This window comes from Panthera pardus, unplaced genomic scaffold (assembly GCF_024362965.1).
Source record: "Panthera pardus isolate Hobbes unplaced genomic scaffold, ASM2436296v1 HiC_scaffold_16, whole genome shotgun sequence".
Classification (NCBI taxonomy): Eukaryota; Metazoa; Chordata; class Mammalia; order Carnivora; family Felidae; genus Panthera; species Panthera pardus.
Genome location: NW_026526721.1, coordinates 82449696 through 82466118, shown reverse-complemented (window position 1 = coordinate 82466118; position 16423 = coordinate 82449696). Strand labels below are relative to the sequence as shown.

The 16423-nt window shown below is 42.8% G+C and overlaps 1 protein-coding gene across 10 annotated transcripts in view; it reads right to left on the bottom strand.

The window, feature by feature from the left end:
• Positions 1 to 16423, bottom strand: part of ABCC5 (ATP binding cassette subfamily C member 5) — a 90102-nt gene that overhangs the window by 46768 nt on the left and 26911 nt on the right. For 4 of the 10 annotated variants that reach the window (XM_053903591.1, XM_019463315.2, XM_053903590.1 and 1 more), the window contains exons 3-8: positions 10383 to 10540; positions 10036 to 10191; positions 9236 to 9383; positions 4098 to 4331; positions 3764 to 3937; positions 2839 to 2986 (exon numbers count right to left, since the gene is read on the bottom strand). In XM_053903591.1, coding sequence (XP_053759566.1) covers positions 2839 to 2986; positions 3764 to 3937; positions 4098 to 4331; positions 9236 to 9383; positions 10036 to 10191; positions 10383 to 10540 — 1018 coding nt within the window. Of the gene's footprint in view, positions 1 to 2838; positions 2987 to 3763; positions 3938 to 4097; positions 4332 to 4689; positions 4911 to 4948; positions 5038 to 5100; positions 6423 to 6702; positions 6778 to 9235; positions 9384 to 10035; positions 10192 to 10382; positions 10541 to 16423 lie in introns of those variants that run through there. The other 6 variants (XR_008422502.1, XM_019463320.2, XM_019463321.2 and 3 more) reach the window with 6 other exon arrangements.

Here is a 16423-nt window from a genome sequence, read left to right as displayed (position 1 = left end):
CCAACTCTTTAACACCTATAATATAAAAACCTAGGTCAACGTGACTATCAATTATTACCATTAATGCTGGTATACAAGCCTGAAGTGGGATCAAGTCATAGGAACAAATCTAACAGAAAGCAGTCCCTACATATCAGTGCAGTGATCATCTTCTGCCTTAGTCTGATTTTTCTTGCAAACATCTTACATCTAAAAGGAATGAGCAGAGTAACTGCATCTGCAATCAGCAGTTTTGTTTCCTTACCTGCTTGTTGTTTATTTCCTGCCCAGGTAATTACAGAAAAGACTACCACAGTAATGGAGAATTAAAAAAGAACTCAGATTTACCACAGTGCCTACTGTATGTCAGTGCTGGGTAAAGGCTTTCACACAAAAAGCAGTGAGGATGACTGAGAGAAAGTGAGTGAAATACAACTTTGGTAGGCAGAATGATTTTTCTTAAATATTTGCAAAACTGCGACCTTTATTAACAGAGCAACCCTAGAGTACTGAAGACCACGGAATAAGAAGTATGACAACAAGGTGGTGCGTTTTGTGTATGCAGGGTTTTTTAATGTTTATTTTTGAGACAGAGAGAGAGGGAGAAAGTGTGCATGCATGCGAGCAGGGGAGGGGTAGAGTGACACGGGAAAAGAAAGAATCCCAAGTAGGCTCCATGCTGTCAGCATGGAGCTCGACTCAGGGCTCAATCCCATGAGACGTGAGATCAAGACCTGAGCCGAAATCAAGAGTAGGATGCTTAACCAACTTAGCCACCCAGGCACCCCTATTTTTTATTTATTTATTTATTTTTAACGTTCATTTATTTTTGAGACAGAGAGAGACAGTGCATGAACAGGGGAGGGGCAGAGAGAGAGGGAGACACAGAATCGGAAGCAGGCTCTAGGCTCTGAGCCATCAGCCCAGAGCCCGACACGGGGCTCGAACTCACGGACCACGAGATCGTGACCCGGGCCGAAGTCGGACGCCCAACCGACTGAGCCACCCAGGCGCCCCCACCCCTATTTTTTTTAAACATATAAGCAATTCTGAGAAGCTTTGCACTGACCTTAAATGTATTACCACTGCCCAAGACATTGCGAACTATCCTCAGAGCTAGCTCCTAAGTCATATTTTTACAAATCTAACTCATTGCTTTCACATTTACTGTATAACTTGCCTAAGTCCATAATGAGCAAGAATGCTCTTTTCAAACTAACACACACAGGTAAAGACACCAGAGTCAGGGGCTGAAGAAAGAGTGGAGTCTCAGAAATAAAATTATGAAACCACAGAGTGAGAGAGCCAGAAAGGACCGTGGGCAGTCACCTTGCCTAAAACATGCTTGGCAGATATCCAGTTAGCATCCATTTATTCCATTCTATTGGCAATGAATTCACTACTTAACAAAGCTATCTAACCCACTGCTGGACACCTCTGAGTGGCCACCTCCTCCTGATGACCACTGATAAATAAGCGTGTGAATTGGACACAATGTTCCTGAAGATTTAATCGAGAAACCAAGCAATAAAACTAAAATAGCTTCCTTGCTCTGAACACTGTATTTCTATTCAACCTAAAACTGCATTAGCTTTTGTAACTGTAATGTATTCAGGTTAGCTCACTATGAGGTGATGGTCAATTAACAGCCCACATTTTTTATACTTAAATTAAGTTTAAATGTAAATACATCTTCTTTTTTTTTTTTTTTTTTTTTTTTAAATTTTTTTTTTTTTTTTCAACGTTTTTTATTTATTTTTGGGACAGAGAGAGACAGAGCATGAACGGGGGAGGGGCAGAGAGAGAGGGAGACACAGAATCGGAAACAGGCTCCAGGCTCCGAGCCATCAGCCCAGAGCCTGACGCGGGGCTCGAACTCACGGACTGCGAGATCGTGACCTGGCTGAAGTCGGACGCTTAACCGACTGCGCCATCCAGGCGCCCCACATCTTCTTTTTTCAACTCCAAAGTGCCTTTAAATATATCCTTCTTAAATGTCACCTTTTTAAAAAAGTTTATTATTTTGAGAGAGAGCACTCACAAGTAGGAGAAGGGCAGAGAGAGAGGGAGAGAGAGAATCCCAAGCAGGCTCTGCGCTGTCAGCACATGGCCCAAAGTGGGGCTCGAACTCATGAATCGTGAGATCATGACCTGAGCAGAAGTTAGATGCTTAACCGACTAACCCACCCAGGCACCCCTAAAGATCATCTTTTTTAAGGTCCATCATTTGGCATTTAAATATTAGACAAGTCTCTGTCTGCGTTGAATTTACTGATCATGATAACCAGGATAGGGCCAGGACAGGCCTTGTGACTCAACATAAGTCAATTGTTTGAAAAGATAAAAATAAAACAACAAACCAAAAACCACAATGAGTGAGGAGCTGAGCTAGACCCAGATCCCCGCTGTCCTGACCCCCCGCCCGGCACTTCTCCTGCTCCCCCAGGATCTTACACTTCACTTACTACCTGTGGTGTACATGCACCTGTGGTGGGGAGGGGAGGGCGAAGCCCTCAATAGCCACTTGATACTGTTTTCTGTAATGTCTTCATGGCTAGGCCACAAAATAATGGGCAGGATGACAGTATAGATAGGCGGCTTTGAAACTGAATGAATTACTCATAACTAGCTTAGTTATCTTGGGAAAAATCACAATTTTCTGGTCTTAATTTCCTCCTGTGTAAGAAGAGATTATGGGTTCAAGTCTCTAAGATCCCTTTCAATATAAGATCATAAGATATTATAAGAATATAAGATATCATGATCCTATGACATTAGGATTCCTAGCAGCTAATGTGCTCAGGAAGCTAAGACACTAAACCCCTTCTACCAAACACACATATAAAATCTTAAACTCACTTTGTACAATTTGAGAAAATGCTTTGACCCAGGCATACATTTTGATAAATTTAATGTAAGTGAGGACTTCATTCATCTTCTGGACACGTTCATCAGTGGTGGTCACACATTTTCTCCTGAAATATGCAGTGATCCGGGATACAAACATCTGAAAGGAAAAGCAATGTTGTGCCAAGTCAGGGCTTATTCAAACTTAAGAACCGTCCAGCCTTTCTGGGAAATAAATCTGCTCAAGATTATTATAAATAAAATGAGCATCAGGTAGGTGTACTGCTTTTTAATAAAAGTGGTCTATTAAATTAGAATAAAATATTATTTAATTCTTACATCTTTGGAAGGAAGTTAAGACAAGTATTTGTTCTCATGGTAATTACAGATATTGAATGCTACCAAAGGGAAGCAGAAGAGCCATATCAGTTAGTATCAACTCGAGATGAAGAGACTCAACACTCCCGTGTTAGCTGGAGGCCTCCTCCTTCACTCAGATTCTCTTTTTTATTTTATTTTGTAATTTTTTTTTAAGTTTGCTTATTTATTTTGAGGAGAAAGACAGAGAGAGCAGAAGCAGAGGAGGGGCAGAGAGAGAAGGAGAGAGAGAATCCCAAGCAGGCTCCTCACTGCCAGCGCAAAGCCTGATGTGGGGGCTCAAACTCAAGAACCGTGAGATCATGACCTGAGCCAAAACCAAGAGTCAGACGCGTAATTGACTGAGCCACCCAGGCACCCAGATTATCTTTCTTAAATCTCATTAAGAGCCACAGTCTTTATTCAAGTGACACCTTAGAGTTTTCCAAACCAGGTACCTGCTTTGAGGAAATTTCCGGTCAGAGATGTAATGCCTCAGTGGTGCCTACTACATAAAACCTAATGGAAATAACTCATTTTAAGGAAAAGCTGCTAAAATACGGGAAGGAGTCGTACTCACCATTGCTGGGTAAAAGAGGATAAAAACAGCTGATCCTAGGAAGCCTGTTGGTCCTAGAATAATTACATTATAAATCATGCCTAAGATGGCAACAATGGGTCCTCCAGCCAACAAGCTGCCAACGGCGGCTGCCTCAAACATCCTCTGCCCGTCATTGGAGCACATGTTGATGAGCTACGAGACATAGAGAGCAGTGAGAGGACCCCGCGAGGATGCTGGCCACTCAGCCACTCGTCTCAGGAGGAAGAGGCAGGACAAAGCAGAGATCCAACGGAAAGAAAGAGCTCAAGCTGGGAGCTTTCCCTCTGCCCTGAAGCAAACACCCTGCACTCACCTCCCCCACGGACTTCTCTTTAATGTTCTTTAATTTAAGGATCTTCTTAAATGCCATGGTTAGGATGGCCCCTCGCAAGCGGACGCCAGTTCGGTAATTCAATGCCCAAGTCAGTGCAAGTGACCAGGAGCGCACGACTTCCGTCAGGAGGAGGCCCAGGACTAAGAGCAAGCTGTACCGGAGGTTAGAGTCTGTGACCTGGGTGTATTCCAAGAGGTGTTTCACCACGAAGGCCTACAGGGAGAAACACACCCCACTGTCAACATCTCCACAGCACCCACACATCACGCCACAGTTTTATGTTAAGTTAGAAAGAGGAAGCAGCTCCACTGTGCAGTGGTACGTATGTACATAAGCAGAGAAAGACCTTGAAGGACCAAATCTTACGGACTACGTGGCCTGCGGGTATTTACTCAGGGCATTTCGCAGGAGGTACGTCTAATCTGAAATTTTCTTCCTTCAGGACACCACCAAAACCGTTACTCTTTCTAATGTAACATAAACCTGTCCATGAGCTGAAATTAATTCTAAACACACGGTCATTAAAAAGTATCTATTTGACCTTACTCCAGTATCTCCACACACTGATACATTTCTTTAAATGAAATTAAGACCTTTTTTTTTTTTTTTTTTGGATCGTTTCAAACGTGCTTATTTGATAAAAAGGAACAGTGTACCTACAGTTGGACTGGGGAAGAGTGAGAAGTGCATTTGCAAAACATTCCTGAAAATAAACATCGGCAGTTTAATAGTACAGAAGACAGCAAACAAAGCAGACTATCCAAAATCCAGAAACCCTCCCACGGACCCTCCCCACTCCCCACTCCCTCCCAAAAACAAAAACATGTTACCTCAGGTAGTATATGTCTAACACCACCTGCAGTGAGGGAAGGCAGCCAGCCCCCAAGAACCACCGAGTGCCACCTCCAGCTCTGAGGTCCTGCAACGCCGGAGCACACACTCACACAAGGCACATTCAGCAACAGGATTAAATACCAGGAAGTGGGAGGTAATGTACTTTTATTGAAAATGAAAAAAAAAAAAAGTACCATCTTCAAAGAGCATCTCACAGACACTGTACAACAGGAGGAGCATTGCGGTAACATACATGGGAACATACAGAGTCGAGTTATACAAGGCTAGCCGTCTAACAGGTCATCGGGCCTCCGACTGTTGTTTTAGCTACACACAGTGGAAATACAGAATAGAACCGATATCTGTTTCCAGAGTCCGGAGTAGTACATCAAGCTGACAGCACTTAATCGATTAAGGCTCCCGAAGCTGCAGGGAGGCTGCAGTGGAGGAGATTCTCCAGGAATAAGACCTTGCTGCTAAGGAAAGAGAATTAAAAAACAAAAAAACAAAAAACTAAAAACTCCCCAAAGAGGTAACTCTGCTTAAAATCACTGGCGCTATTGGTTCAGCAGGCTGTGATGAATGACTTCTGTTCAGGACAGAATACAAAAATCTAGGCCTCAAGGAAAAACTGGTGGGATCCTTCAGAGTCTTTTCAAGTCCTTGCAGCTAAAATCGATCTTGCCAAAAATGAAAGAAAACAAGCCACGACAAAAGAAAGCCAAACCAATCCCCCACCCTGAAGGAAGAAAAAAAAAATTAATGAGAAACCCATCCACCCAACTACCCCGGATCCTTATAGCAAAAGGTACTGTAGATGGAAGCCAGCTCTGAATGACAGACAAAAATGGAGGCCAGACACAATTGTCCTGAGGCGGCTAATACTGAATTCCAGAACCCAGACGCTCTCTGGTTAACTGGCATTTCTCATTTTTCCTGAAAGGAAATTAATACCAGATGTCCACTAGATCCTAAGAGATCCCCACCAATCAGATTTCTGTCAAGTGTCGGCAAATAACCTGATCAAATAAATGAGATTTCAGATTCCAAGCACTATTGTATTCCACCTCTCCCCTCCCTCAGATTTTTAGGTTTATATCCATTGTTTGGGTCACCACTGCATACAGCTGGGTTGTTGGTTTACTAGCAAGAAGATTGGCTTCTTTTCCAGTATGCAATCCAAAATGTGGAACTGAGTCACTGAGTGGCAGGGTCAAAACCCCATTTTTCCTCACGTGAAGCAACTCAGTAAGATGGCGATGCAGTAAAGCATTTTCTCACACACCTCGGCACTGATGGAACAGTCTCCAAAGGAAGGCGTGAAAGGACAGCAGGTTGTAGTTTGGGGTTCCTTCCTTCCCATACCTTTACAGTGCCATCTTTCAGCACCGGGCAATAGCATTAGTACCTCCCGGAGGTGAGGAGCCGGGGGAAAGTCAAAGACATAATGAAGGCTGACATTATGTAAAACTTTCAGAGGGTGGGGGGGAAAGAGGAAACAGCAGATTAAAGAATTTCCAACACACAGGGTTTAAAAAAAAACAAAAAACAAAAAAAAACAATTACATTTCAAACCATTTTGCATGGGATAAAGAAAAAAAGGTTTTTCATGAAAAATCCAACCAAAATTTAGTTTTAAAAAGTTACAAACTTATCATTTAAATGCAAACAAACTGGGAGGAAAACTCGAGATTGTCAGAATAGCTGTCTGGCTGTGGAAAGCATTCCCAGTGAATAAACATTACCTTACCTGAACTCTTGGCGAGAGATTCTGCCCAGCTTGACTCTCTCATTCTGACCGCAGAATACAGCCATCCTGAAAATTCTAAAGAACAGCTTCTGTCACTGGTTCCACTACAGAGAGACTCCCCCCAAATCCAGATCCTGACAGCACCAAGCAAGCTGCAGCTGGGGAGAGGTGGGGAGGGTGGGAAACTTACCTCTCTAGAGGCTATTCACTGCCCTTTCCCCAAAAGGCCCTGGAGCAGAGTTAGCATTCACCGAGATGTAGTGCTGCAGGAGGCAGTCTTCTCTTGCAGATCTACAGGGTGGATGCTAATTCTTTACACAAAAAAATCATAGGTCAGGCCTGGTCTTTTTAAATTGTTTGAATCCAAGGAGGTCACAACTTTAGCAAGACCTTAGCAAGTCTGGCCACTCATGTTAGGTCAGGACCGTACCCATATACGTTCTGCTACTCCGTTAACACTACTGTGACCTTTGGACACTCTGCACAGAGCTCTGGTCCACCGGCATCACTGAAACCTTGGATCATCTCGATGTACAAACGTCCAGCCAGTTAAAAAACATACACACACCTTAACTTCATTGTTTCATATATTCTGCATGTGGCTACCAAGGTTCAGTGAGGCCTGAGAGGAGATCAGAAATATCCCCATATTTGGGGAGTCGGTTCTTACATAGATTTCTAGAAGAACAGACTGAGCCAGTTTGAAAGTCGTGCCACATTAGAAAATGTCCAAAAATCTAAAATGGATGTTCTTCGAAAGGATTTAAATCCACAGAACAGAAGGTATGCTCATTGCTAGTACTAATCTCAAAACCAGCCTGATTCTTCAATTTCCAATTAAAAAAAAAAATTTATAAGAACTGGAGCTCCAAAAAAAAAAAAAAAAAAGTTTGCTTTGCTTATAGTTTTAAATCTTTTTATCATTTAGATAGACTACAGGTGGGACCATTGCTTTCTCAATTGTTCTAGGATGGAATCACATGAAATAACACAGGCCTTAAGTTGTTCTTCCCCAAGAGGGTAGAGAGAAGGAAAAGCGTGCTGCAGTTTTCCTATTAAAGGAAGGCTCTCAGTGTTCCCTGGCATCTAGAAGAGTTTACTAGAGTTAGCAATCCAGTATGCAGTGCCTTAAAAGAGAGATTAAGGAATATGCAGATGCTCAAGGGAGTGACTGTAGGCCCCAAACTGAACATGCATAGGTAGCTTTTTTTTCCCCAAAAAAACTTAAAATTGCAGTAATCTATGGAATTTCTTCCCTTTCTTCCTTTCTTTTCTTTTTTCTTTCTTTTTTTTTTTTTTTTTTTTTTTTTTGTATGGGGGGGAGCCAATGAACTTCTTGCACTGGCCAAATGGAATCATGAAAGCCTGTATACTGTGCTATCCAGCTCAAGGAATTCCACAGAAGATCCAGAGCAGCCACCAGCCCTGTAGTGAAACAATGACAGAAGCTCTTCTTGGGGGAAGCTGGTCCTATGAACATGTTTGCCATTTTGGTCAATAACATAATATTCAGGTACATGGTCTCTCTTACTTAAAACTTATACAAAAGTGTGTTAGTTGGTCAATTAATATAGAAACCTAATACCAGGAAAGTAGTGTTCTCTGCTTCAGAAAAGAGATCAGAACTTTTAAAAAGGCATCAAACATTAAAAAAAAAACAAAAAACAAACAAACAACAATAATGACAAGAAAAAAAAAGACAGAAAAACTGCAAATTAGTTTTACCTAATCACCATGCATCTTAGGCATATACTTACCAAAACCATGAACCTCCAGCTTACCCACACACGGAAAATGCACAGTATAAGTAGCACTACTGCTCCGATGCCTCAAGGCAAATATGCAGAGAATAGATTTAATCAAAGTCTCAAGTGTAAGGAAGCACAGCAGGTGTAAGAAACAGGTGTCCAGAGAACAGCGTGAACATCACTCTCGTACCTACCCTGCTTCAGTACACACTAGGAAAAAACCATGGCTACCACCCCGACACCTACAGCACAGTTCACACCATACACCAGAACTCAACAGACTGCAGGTCAGACTCTAAAAACCTCAACGCTCCTCTAGTTTCTTCGGGCTCATTTGCCACGGAACCGCCAAACACGTGACAACCCTGCTTCCAGGCATTCGGTGTGACTCCAGCACTGGCTCAGCAACCTACGCCACACAACGCCGCTCTCGCCCACTCACAGCACCGTGAGACACCATCTCCCCAAACCAAGACTGTCATTTCATGTAGACACGCAGCAAAGAAGCACAGTCCTGCACAGGGCTGGAATCATTCATTTTCACCCGCCCCAGGAAAGCAAGCCAGGTCCAGCTCTCCTCTGGCAACATGGCCCCTCATCCTTCCAGCTGCTGACAAGCCACCATTCACTCCAGAATCGATTGTTCCCTTTCAACAGACCTAGAGGCAACTCTAAGGCTGCTAACTAGCCCAAAGGTGAGCACAACCCCTGCAACAGAACAAGAGTGTTAGAGCTGGCCATGGCCGGGCCCCTGGAGACTGTCAGAAAGGATGGTTAGAACTTACTGGTCCACTGAAGCCAGCCAGCTGTGTGATCATCAGGCACACGATGGAGAGGATGAGCCTGGTGCGGCAGAAGATCCACACAACCCTTCGGAGGGAAGCGGCGTCTGGCCCAACTTCATTCAGCTCTTCTTGCCACAGTCTCTCTAGTCTTAACAAGGGCACATGTCCTCGTTACACATCTCCCCAGGTGAACAGACACTCCCTAGATTCCCTCCTGCCATTGCTTTTTGCCTCCAGGCTTTGATACCACTCACACGAGCCTCTCCTTTAAACTGTGTACACGGACTTCACCTTCTGGGAAAAAAATACCCTTCCTGGGTAACTACATATTTACCCTGTATAGGGAGCCCCTCATGACATAGAAAATAATGAGAACAAAAGTCCTTCCTTCCCCCCAGAAAAATTATCCCTGAACAGAATTTGCTCATGGCTAAGAGCTCCTTCCTCAAGGGTCCCCAACCCTTTCTGAAGAGTCCTGTAGTCAAATGTAAAGTTGTAAGCTAGATTTTAATCATGATAATCAGCTACCACAAAAATGTATTCTGTCACAAGGCAGCAACATAATTTCCCTGTCGACTCAGGAAGAGAAGCGGGGCTGAGAGAGAGAGAGAAAGCCCGTGGTTAAAACAGGATTAAAGGTGAAATAGGAGATAAAGCAGAAGAGCAAAGAGAAAGTCATCCCCAGGCTACCCTCCCTCCCTGAACAGAGAGCTGAGGGCGTCACACTGCCGGACCCACCCTCCTAGCTCAGGCCCTACGCACCCAGATGTGGGAGACCAGGGTGGACCAGAGACGCCTACCTTCTGCAGTTCACATCGGAAGACTCGTGCTTGGACAAAGACCACACGTCCTCCATTGAGAGCTCTCCCTTCCTGTGGGCCACACGGGCCAGAGGAGAAAGCCAAGAAAAAGTCATGCAGGAGAAGAGCCCAGCATTGTCCACTGGGTGCTGGTGTCTAAGGAGAGAAAACCCAAAGCACAAAATTGTCAGTGCACACAGACAGGCTAGCCAGCATTTATAATACGCTGTTTAGCAAATGGTTCCTGACTATAAATGGGTCTTCCCAAATGGTCTGATCTTAGCCCGAATTTTCAAAAATGCTTTTGGTGCTTCATAGACAAGTCATTAACTGGCAGAGCCTCTTACTTGGAAGTGGTCCGGATGGGCTTCAGAACACTTAAGCTGTGATGGTACTTTCCCTTGGGATGTTCCTCATCCAGGATTCTGAGCTGAGAATGCATGGAGGCATCCAGGGAAAGACCCTCAGCTCGGGCTGCTGTTTCCAAGGCATCTTGGCATTCCAACTGTTTTAACAGATAGAGAAGGCAGGGGCACAGTTAATGAACCTTACAAAAACAGAGGGGCAAATCTACCTGACATAGTAGCTCAAACTGCAAACCAGATTCGTCTTACCTGAGAAATCCCAAGACTCAGGGTTAAAACTAACTTGTATGATAAGAACTTGCTGAGGAACATTAAACCAGTTACACAGAACTTCCAAACTCTTGAGCACTTTTAGGTTCAGAAAAATTGAGCAAAACGTACAGAGAGTTCCCACATACCTCCTCATCTCCCCACCTCTTCCCCATCTGTTTCCTCCACTAGTAACATCCTTCCATTAGGGTGGTACATTTATTAAAATTGACGAACCAATACTGATATGTTACTATTGACTAAAATCCACCATTTACATTAAGATTCACTCTTTGTGCTATATATTCTAAAATTTATATATATTTTAAAGTGTATTGTATTTATTTTTGAGAGAGAGAGCATGAGCAGGGGAGAGGAGCAGAGAGAGAGAGGGAGAGACTCCCAATCAGGCTCCATGCCCGGCGCAGAGTCTGATGCAGGGCTCGATCTCAGGGATCATGACCTGAGCCAAAACCAAGAGTCGGATGCTTAGCTGACTGAGCCATCCAGGCGCCCCTAAAACTTATATTTTTATCACCAAAATGTTTTATGTTTCATTTTCCAATGTGGACTGAGAGTCAGTTATTTCACTACTAACTGCAAATTCTGTCACCCATTTTCTATGACAAGAACTTCACAATCATCCCCAATTAAACAGCCCTTGTCACACAGAAAAGCCAGTATGTACACGTGTCTCCCCCCTTTCTCCTTTATCAGCAGCAGGGAGAGCAGAATAGGGGCTCTCACCTGGCTGCACAGCTAAGAGCTCCAAAACCCAGATCTGCAGCATGAAGCTGAGGGTCCCATGAGTTGAAATACAAAGTTAACCAACCATATTTACCACAAAGCTTTTATAAATACCACTTAATCACATTAACAGAAATGCACGTAATTCAAAGTCTGACTGAGGCAGAAGATGGTGGGCCAAGAATTTGAACACCTGTATCCTTGTCTAGTCTAAAAGTAATTAAAAGCTGACACTTTCCTATTGCAGAAGAGAGGTGTTATTTTCCTCCGATATGGATTATAAGCACATCATCCTTTTCTCACACTGTCACAAATATTTCCAGCAATGGTTATGAAACAGCAAGAAAGAATAGATCCCCAAATCAAGAAAAGTTAAGTAGTGCAGCACCTAACACACCGTCTTACACAAAGCAGAGTCTCCGTTTTTATGCACCACTTCTTTTCCACACAGACAAAGGCCACTCAAATGTTGGCGGAAATGAATTCATGCATGGAGGTTACCTGGATGCCTAGGTGGCTCTCTCCTCAAATACAATAGCTTTAGTTCACAACACAGTTATGCATCTTCAGATAAGATAAGGTACTGCTTAGTATTGGGAAAGTACACAGCCTTCCCAACTGGGAAACGCATTTTTTTCCCTTTTGATAAAGGCAAGGTAGACCAGTTTCAAGAACATAACAACATTAACATGATAAATGAATCAATACCAAGAAACGAATTAACTTAAAAAAAATTTTTTTTAATGTTTATTTATTTTTTAAGAATGAGAAAGGCAGGGCGTGGATGGGGGAGAGGCAGAGAGAGAGGGAGACACAGAATCCAAAGTAGGCTCCAGGCTCTGAGCTGTAAGCACAGAGCCCGATGTGGAGCTCGAACTCACAGAACATGAGATCATGACCTGAGCCGAAGTCAGATGCCTAACCGACTGAGCCACCCACGCACCCCAGAATTAACTCTTTTATAAAGTACTTTGGTATTAGGTGAACACTTATTTTGTGGTTAGGGACTATGGAACCTAATAACGAACTAAGTACAACAAAGGTAGGTTTTTTGTTTTTTGTTTTTTTTAACTTTTAGGCTGCCTATAACCACAACAAGAAGAAAGCCATTGGGTTGAGAAAGGAGAAAGATATACTAAAAATACAAACACACCTACTATAAGGAAGTAGAAACTGGGAATACGTACAAAATAGGTATAGAATGTTGTGAGGACCAGCCTTAGTTGGATATCCAAAGCTTCAGAAGAAGATAAAAATTAAAATAATACCACTTCAAGTGCACACTGGATATTTGCCAAAACGGACTACATGCTGGGCCTTAAAACAAACCTCAACAAATTTCAAAAGACTGACATCACATGGTGTATATACATTGACCACTTTGGAATTCAGTTCAAACTCAGTAACAACACAAGAGAATCTCCAAATATTTAGAAATCATGCAACACGCTTCTTTTTTTTTTTATGTTTATTCATTTATTTTGAGAGAGAGAGAGAGAGCTGGAAAGAGAGATAGAAAGCAAGCAGGAGAGGGGCAGAAAGAGAGGGAATGAATCCCAAGCAGGCTCCACACTGTCAGCATGGTAACCGATGCAGGGCTTAAACCCACAAATTGTGAGATCATGACCTAAGCCGAAACCAAGAGTTGGACGCTTAACCAACTGAGCCACCCAGGCACCCCAACACACTTCTAAATAATATGAGTTAAATATATAAAATGGAAATTAGTAAATATTCTGAACAAAACGCTAAGAAATTATAGCACTTCCAAATTTGTGGGATGGGGCTATAACAGAACTTGGAGTGAAACTGTGAACGTTTTAAAATCATATATTAGAGGGGCACCTGGGTGGCTCAGTCTGTTAAGCATTTGACTTCGGCTCAGGTCACGATCTCGCGGCTCGTGAATCTCAACCCCGCATCAGGCTCTGTGCTGACAGCATGGAGCCTGCTTCAGATTCTGTGTGTCCCTTTCTCTCTGTTCCTCCCTGCTCGGACCCTGTCTGTCTGTCTCTCTCTCAAAACTAAATAAACATTAAACAAATTTTTTGGGGGGTGCCTGGGTGGCTCAGTCGGTTGAGCGTCCGACTTCAGCTCAGGTCATGATCTCAGAGTTTGTGAGTTCGAGCCCTGCGTCGGGCTCTGTGCTGACAGCTCAGAGCCTGGAGCCTCCTTCAGATTCTGTCTCCTTCTCTTTCTGCCCCTCCCCACTTGTGCTCTGTCTCTCTGTCTCTCAAAAATAAATAAATGTAATAAAAAATCTAAAAAAATTTTTTTTATCATGTATTAGAAAAGAAGAAAAAGTGAAAACTTGGGGGAAGAAATTTTATTATTTCTGTGACATCCTTTTTTTTTTTTTTTTTAATTTTTTTTTTTCAACGTTTTTTATTTATTTTTGGGACAGAGAGAGACAGAGCATGAACGGGGGAGGGGCAGAGAGAGAGGGAGACACAGAATCGGAAACAGGCTCCAGGCTCCGAGCCATCAGCCCAGAGCCTGACGCGGGGCTCGAACTCACGGACCGCGAGATCGTGACCTGGCTGAAGTCGGACGCTTAACTGACTGCGCCACCCAGGCGCCCCTGTGACATCCTTTTTAAAATAATAATTAGAATTATGACTGAACCAGGACATATCAGATTTTTAGGAATTGTGTACAATTTCTGGAACAACATAAAGAAAGTTGAGCATCACTTCTTATTTGACAATGCTTCCCATGAAATGTAACAAACAAATTAAGCCTAATTAGTTCAATGTCTTCCTTTCACAAGTACACAGAATACATCTTTTGAGATGTTTCTAGGGACCCTCTGAAAAATCCCAAAGTTAGTTCAAAGTGAACAAGACTTTATTAGAATTTGATTTGGGGTGGGGCACCTGGGTGGCTCACTCAGTTAAGTATCCAACTTTGGCTCAGGTCATGATCTCACGGTTCATGAGTTTGAACCCCACATCAGACTCTGTGCCTCCTGCTCTCTCTGCTCCTCTCCTGCTTGTGCTCTGTCTCTCTCTGTCTCTCAAAAACAAATAAACATTAAAAAAAAAAAAATTAAAAAGAAGAATTTGATTTGGGGGAAGTTTGTCAAAAATATCAAAAGGCTTAAAACACTTGATTAGATTACAGCCACCATGAAACAATACTTAGTTATCCATTTTGCCAGTGACAATTAAAGACTTCAAAAGCTAATACAGAAAGCTACAGAGTTGTAAAAAACTTAGCTCTTTTAATAGAGAAGACTCAGCTTTCTAAAATAAAGGTAACATAAGGTGCAATAAATTATTTTTATAAAACATAGAATCTTTGTTTTCTAGGCAGATTACTTAAAAGGTAAAGAAAAACCTTTCACAGTCTCATCTAGAACAGACCAATAGTTCAAGAAAACTTTGTCCTTTTAGCAGATGAAATAAAATTTTTTCAGTTCTAAAGAAGTATATTATTGATATTTAAACTTATTTTTCCTTAAGCCAATTAAATAGAACTCTTTTACATAGTAATTTTGGCAATGCCCTCTGGAGATAGAAAAACACCACATATGTAATATATGTCTATAGACCTACATACATGCAGACACAGAGACCCTGTAGCTTTCATTCCAAAACTCTAGCTGTGAATCAGGTATTTCTCACACGGCCAAAGCTTTTTTTTCTTTTTCTTCTTTTTTTTAATGTTTATTTATTTTTGAGAGAGAGAGAGAAAGAGAGAGAGAGAGAGAGTACACATGAGCACAAGCTGGGGAGGGGCAGAGAGAGAAGGGTACAGAGGATCCGAAGTGGGCTCCACGCTGTCAGCACAGAGCCCAGTGTGGAGCTCAAACTCATGAACCACGAGATCATGACCTGACCCGAGATCGGATGCTTAATCGACTGAGCCATCCAGGCGCTCCATGGCCAAAGCTTTCTGAGGCAAGGGAGCTTCTATAGCAGTCGGTATTTTGAAAAGCCTCTTTTTCCCTATTTAAAAAAAATTTTTTGTAATGTTTGTTTATTTTTGAGAGAGAGAGACGGAGAGGCAGATCGCAAGCAGGAGAGGGGCAGGGAGAGAGGGAGACACAGAACCTGAAAGCAGGTACCAGCCTCTGAGCTGTCAGCACAGAGCCTGACATTGGGCTCAAACCCATGATCCATGAGATCACGACCTGAGCCGAAGTCAGACACTCAACAGACTGAGCCACCCAGGTGCCCCTCTTTTTCCCTATTTTTAAATTCACTCTCTGTGGGCAGTGTTTTGGTTATCTCCTGGGGTGTTTACATTTCAAAGACATGATAAAATTTACAACGTTAAGGGGCAGAGAAAGTACAAGTTTTCTCTTAGGAGTTTTTTGAGTAATTGCTATTTAGAACTTTCCTCTGTATTAAGGGTTGGACAGCCTTGGGCATTTTGCCTATTTCACTGCCAATCACCATAATATTCTCCCCTTCATTCTCTTCACTTTCCAGCAATTACAACTCTTAGATCCATTTTTTTTTTTTTTTTTTTTTTTTTTTTTTTAAAGAAGGCTCCATGCCCAACATGGGCCTTGAACTCAAGACTCTGGGATCAAGAGGACCCTGGGATCAAGAGTAAGATGCTCTACTGACTGAGCCACCTCTTAGAGTCCTAATCAGGCTTTGTCACAAGTGCTCAGACCTCAATCCACAGAAGCCTACACCCTCCTAGCTTGGCAAAATGGCAAAATGGAGACTAAGGTCTCCAACTTATTATCCTGCTCTCCCACCTAGTCTGCCAGTCCCAAAACTGAATAGTGGACAACTGCATGTCCTTCTCTAACTTCAGCCCTTATCCGACTTTCTGATCCAAGCTTCAGCCTCTAGTTAGTTGGGCATCAGTGGCCAGCAGAGCTGCCCAGACTAGAGGCCAGCTCACAATGAATGCTCACTGGGCAGAGCGAGCACAGTGTGCTATGTGTAGTTTCTCAAATGTGTATCAGACCTGCTGCCATTTTCAGGGTGTCCTAGTACTCACATGGTGGTCCACAAGCATCTAACATACAGGCCACCACTCCCCACATCAATGTAGATAGCCAACCA